General features: G+C 38.3%; 1 protein-coding gene across 1 annotated transcript in view; it reads right to left on the bottom strand.

The window, feature by feature from the left end:
- Positions 1–6024, bottom strand: part of LOC107669707 (thyrotropin-releasing hormone-degrading ectoenzyme-like) — a 60698-nt gene that overhangs the window by 6402 nt on the left and 48272 nt on the right. The window contains exon 4 of the mRNA XM_016462062.1: positions 1474–1628. Coding sequence (XP_016317548.1) covers positions 1474–1628 — 155 coding nt within the window. The remainder of the gene's footprint in view (positions 1–1473; positions 1629–6024) is intronic.

Genomic DNA, 6024 nt, shown 5'->3' with positions numbered 1-6024 from the left:
CAACAAGCGCTACTCTACACTGCTTAAAACTAGCGTTTGAATCATCAGTGGCACATTCTTTAAATATAAAAAACGTACTTACAGGCTGTGAGTCAGAAGCGCCAGACTGTCCTTGCAAAGTTGGAACTTCCCCACTTTATAGAAACAGCCTTTGTGCCACAGACGCATTGTAGGCTACTGGTTCATGAAACAGTCCTCATCCTCCATAAAATGCGCAGCACACATCTGAATATTTGGGTTGAACTGTTCTGCAACACTGTTGTAAATTCAACTTAACCACTGATTTCTAGTCGTGTCCTCTTTTGGAAGGCCAAACAAAGTAGTTTCGCTTTCAACACTGAAACACACAGCAACTCCACAACATGGCAGCGGCAGCAACAGCAAGAATTACAGTTACACCTTTTTTTGCATGAACATTTGGGCGGCGTTATGCAAATCTTCCCACATCGTGACGTAGACATGTGGGGGCGTGTTAGAATGAGCCGTTTTAGGTAGGCGTGGCTGACTCAAAACTTTTATAAAGAATATCTCTTTGGATTTGAGACTTTAGTCTTTGCAACTTTACAGATCTTCTTTATGCACCAAGAGCTTGTAACACTCCAAAGGGAAAGGAAAAATTGAAATCGCATCATATGACCCCTTTAAAACAAACACATGTGCCTTAACACATGATAGCAAAAGCTGCTACGCTTTTCTTACGAGTTTCTTAATATAACGCATGTTTTGGCATGTTCTCATGTTTTGGGCAGTTTGGACCATCCATTTTTCCCACAAAAGGTCACTTTTTTGAGTCTATTCTTCAGGTGCGTTTAGTTCATATAAATGTTTTATTGATTACTGTTAAATAAGCGGAGCTGTTTTCAGTGAACAGCTCGCAGACCCGATTGATCCATAATTTAATTTTCTATCATTTTAATGGCCGTTTATTATCATCGTTTTTGTTGAGTAGTTCTTACATTATCTGAATGGATTCTGCTGGATTTTTTTTATTTTTTTTATTAAACCACTTGAAATAACAAACCAGGCATCATTGCTAATCACATACATAACTAAACACAATTGATAATTATTATTATTATTATTTAATTTGATTTAAGGATTGAAATCAAACTTTCAAATATTTTTAAAGCCACAAACTTTAACAAATCCAACTTTAACAAATCTACATTTGTGTAAATAAAACTGATCTATAATCAAAATATTATTGTGCAAAAATGAATAAGGCCTCTTTGAGGGCTGATTCAAGTTGTGCATCTCAAATGGAGATGCAGAAAAGATGTCAAAAAAGTGTCCCTGACTGATCTATTGATATGATTGTTTAAATTAGTCCATTATGATTTATTATTTACACATTTGATCTTGTTTCCCTGTGTATATACTGTATAAACCAGCAAGATGTAGTTTTACTCTGACCGTAAAACATTGTTATACTATAGAGCAGCTCACATGCTTACTACAGTAAATGTGTTTTACCTGATGGCAGATCTCGTGCACCACCACCATGGTGAGCTCCATCTGATAGGAGAAGGAAGAGACGTCAGGATCCAACAAGATCTTCTGCTCCACAAATACACTCAGGCCCCAGTTCTCCATGGCTGCATACGGATGCTTTGGCACTGCCAGGAGATCTGCACACAGTGAGGAAGATCCAAGCTCAATGACGGGAAACCAGGTTTGTGATACAATGCAACAAGTAACTGTAAACAAATACAACAAACAGTGGCTGGATCAAACCAAACATTTTCCAAGACACCACTGCATATGAACCATCTTGCTCGTCTGTAAATGATGTTTTAAAACAGACAAATGTTCTTCTGTACTACATAACTGTGCATCATAGAACAAAAGATCTAATCCCAGATATCAATGTGGATTAGCCCTTAATCAAACGTATTTATCATCTAATTGCTATAATCAAAGATCATTGAATTTTAACCGAAAAACCAGACACAGCAAAGCAACAAGACACGCAGCTCCATAATCATATTTCCCTCCAAACATATTTTAAATAGCTCCTTTACTCAAATCTGTGTATCAGTGGCACAGCAGACGGCGAATCAGCTGTTTTAAACGCCTCCACCTCCATGAGCCCATCTCAGGAACCATTCATATGCCAATGAGAACAGAAGCAGTTAAACCTCTGGTGCTGTTAAAACCACATCTTATAATCAGCCACAGAAGAAGAGGAACTGTTGGAAACTGTAACATGATTGTCCACCGAGCTTGTGTGTGTGTGTGTGTGTGTGTGTGTGTGTGTGTGTGTCTTATTTGCATGTTTCATGAATTGGGCTGAAAGCAGCTGCAGAGTTTTGGAAGGAAGCTACTATCGTCATGGCGACTGATAAACCTACAGGGCTCTGTGAGAAAAAAAGCTTCTTTAAAAGTGAACAGCAGTCAGATGCTTCACTGATAATGACGAGTCTCCATTAGGATTGTACGTTCACACAGGATTAATGTTTTTACCTTTACAAAGATTATGGTGGAATGACGAGCTCATTCAAGAGGCCAAGAACAATGAACATCAACGCAAAGGTGAATGACTGAAAGAGCTGCTCTATTAAATGACTTCAGCAAGTAAATCAGAATCAGACAGTCCAGGTTTAATTGGCCATTGTTAATGTTCTTTATGGATGAGAGACTTCATGCTTTTTTAATTGGGCTTTGACTCATACTGCAATTACATAGTCTTGCCTAGTCAGACATTCAGACTGACAGCATAAGGTCTGGGAACCTTAGACATTCTGACTTGGACATATTTTAATGCGTCTGTACGGCAAATGTTAAATTTTTCACATACTTTTGAAAATCCAGCATTTAGTTGATCCTGATAAGCACTCATTGTCACAGCTGTAAACACGACGGCTTTCTTCTTCCATGAGGGGGTTTGGCATCACGGCATCTTTGTTACCAGGTGGAATGTTAAAGAACGCGACCTTCAGCCAACTGTCCGTGGGCGTGCCATCTGAGGCTGAAACGAACAATTACATGACTGATGCTCTTGAAGAGAGAGACAAAAGCTCTATGGTAATCAGATACGTACTTCAGCTCAACCACCTTCCGTCAGAAATGTCAAGATCCAGACCCAGAATAATACCAGAATACCCCCGTCTAGACACCTCAAGACCCAGATCCAGGCGTATCAGAAAGTAAATATAATAATCCTTCAGTATATATCAGCATATACTGTAGCAGTACTGAAACGAAGACGGTTTGTGGTAAATAGACAAATCTGCAATCTGCTTGTAGTCATTATAACCAGGTTTAGGACATTTTATAACACATATAATAGCATATTTAATAATAAATATCACAGGAGCAAGTGTTTTGTTTACTGAATATACAACAATATTTGGAGAAACAGCAACATAGTGAGTGTGATATTGCTTTTATAGAAAAAAGTTAATATAGCTACTACTGACCTACATTGTAGACACAATATTGCTAGTTGCTTCATCAAAGAACATATTTCCAAACAAAGCTGCAGCGGAATGTTGCACATCTCAGAGAAATACACACAGTAGTGCCGTTCCTGAATGAAGCCGTGTTTTAAACAAATTGGTTGATTGAATGTTTCAATGACTCACTTATAATGGCAGTCACTTTATTTATTTCTGAATGAATCTGTGTTTTTAAACAAATTAGTTGATTGTCTTTGTCATTGAAGTCATTGAAACATTCATTCACTTTATTAGTTGCTGAATGAATCAGTGTTTTTAAATGAATCATTTGAGTGAATAATTGAGTGACTCACCCATAAAGACAGTCACTTGATTAGTTCCTGAATGATTCATTGTTTGAGTAGATCGTTCAATAACTGACTCATAAAGGCAGTCACTGCCACCAGCTGGTGTTACAGTGTAGCCTGCAGGAGGAATCCTGGTGAAATGCACCAGTGCTGTTCTCTCCCAACGCCTCTCTCCCAATCAGATTTGAGGACTAAAACTAGGTGTTAAATATAGTACCACAGTATTACCATCTGATACTATGGAGCCAGAATGATCTCAATAATAATTCACGCAAAAGACGCGATGCACACATGCGTAACCCAATTCACATGCATGAGAAATAATTCACGTGCACGAAAAAAATATATATATTCACAAAAACCAATTCCCATGCACAAAATAAGAATATATATTCATAAAATACGTTTCACAAATGCAAAACACAATTCACAGATGTACAACTGTGTACAACATTTTTGAATGTTAAAAATTCACGAGTTTATCATGGGCTGTGAATGTGAATCGTACGGTGGCAGAGAAGTGCAAAGCAAATCACAATTCTGAAAACAAAATAACAAATTACAAACGCAAATGCAAGTCTAAAAAACAAAATAACAATTCAGAAAGCACAACAACAATTCAGAAAACATTATAACAAGTCAGAAAACACAATGACAAATTCGAAAACAAAATAACAAGTCAGAAAACACAACGACAAATCAGACAAACCGGAAAAGGTAGGTATAGTTTGAGACAGCGCCATTGGTTTGGGATTACTCACCGCTGACTGGACGAGACATCTGTCAATCAACGTATACAGGAAGAACCAGCCGAAGAACAGCAGAGTCGTGGTAGAAAGTTCGGAGATGGTATTAAAGTAGCTCAGTTTAAATGTATTGTATGAATTGCCCTTACTATGGAATAAAAAATACGGGGTGTCTATTTACATTTAGTTAAAAGTGGCTGTAAAACATCAGCTCCAGTGGCGCAGATAGATAAGCGCGTGTCCTTGGCTTTTTGACGCGATCGACCCGGGTTCGATGCCAGATGTTTTAAAAAGAGATACACACTTCAATTTAATACTTGTTCAGATTAATACAATTAGGCTTTTGTTTCTTATCAGTTGAAGTACAGAAATTAGCACCATATTTGACATCATCTGTGTTTGCACAATGTCTTGTTAACAAATATCAACTTGAATCTAGGGCGCAGCTCTCCCCACAGGCGAAGACATTTCCAATTATTATATTCCGTAGTTATTAGACACACATCACATGACGTTGTTATGACTCCATTAAAAACTCCACTATTACACTGTATTTGTCTCAGAGAAAACAGAGCCCTGAGAGGAACAAACACTGAACCCCAAACCACTGAAAAGACTTAATGAAGTTTCATTAGATTACTACACTTAATGACCATCAAGGCATCTGTGTTTGAAGTAGTTGCACAGCACTAGTTCTTTTGATGCTAGCTAGTTCTGTGTGTGAGGGGATGTAAGGGCCGTTCAATAACAACCTGCTTATTCACTCTCAACACACTGAAAATACACTGTGAGAAACAAAAAGGCTTGATAAACTTCATCTTAAACAGCTGCAGCAATCCAGACAAGTTCAGTGAGGAGTCATGAAATGTATGATAGACAGTGTTTTTAGATTCACTGCACTTTACAGTATAACCGCAATATCCTTATTAAATCTTGACGAACTTGAATATCTAAGACTCAACATTTGACTTTTGTTTAGGAATAAATCTTAGTGGCAGACAGAAAAATAAATGTTCTTAATAGCCCAGAAATAGCAATAGTAAACATTCAATCCAGCATTAGCGAGGTCAACGCTTTAGGCTTTACACACTTCAGCTGTTTAATAGCTCAGAGAACAGTTAAACCGTCCTGACTGCAGTGCTGTACTCTTTAAGTGTGAGTCTGTTTAGCATATTGAACTGATGTGATCACTCACTCTATCATTATATACATCAGGGGCCTGATGTATAAACGTTGCGTACGCACAAAATGGGCATGGTACATATAATGTGCGCACGCAATTTTCCACGCACATATCGGGATTTATAAAAAATAAACTAGGCGTAAATATGTGCGCACCATAAAGACACTCTAGACCAGGGGTGTCCAAACTCGGTCCTGGAGGGCCGGTGTCCTGCAGAGTTTAGCTCCAACTTACCTCAACACACCTGACTGGAAGTTTCTAGTATGCCTAGTAAGAGCGTGATTAGCTGGTTCAGGTGTGTTTAATTAGGGTTGGAGCTAAACTCTGCAGGACACCGGCCCTCCAGGACC

Source organism: Sinocyclocheilus anshuiensis, unplaced genomic scaffold (assembly GCF_001515605.1).
Source record: "Sinocyclocheilus anshuiensis isolate Anshui unplaced genomic scaffold, SAMN03320099.WGS_v1.1 scaffold548, whole genome shotgun sequence".
In the NCBI taxonomy this organism is placed as follows: domain Eukaryota; kingdom Metazoa; phylum Chordata; class Actinopteri; order Cypriniformes; family Cyprinidae; genus Sinocyclocheilus; species Sinocyclocheilus anshuiensis.
This window is presented reverse-complemented; position numbering and strand designations above follow the sequence as displayed.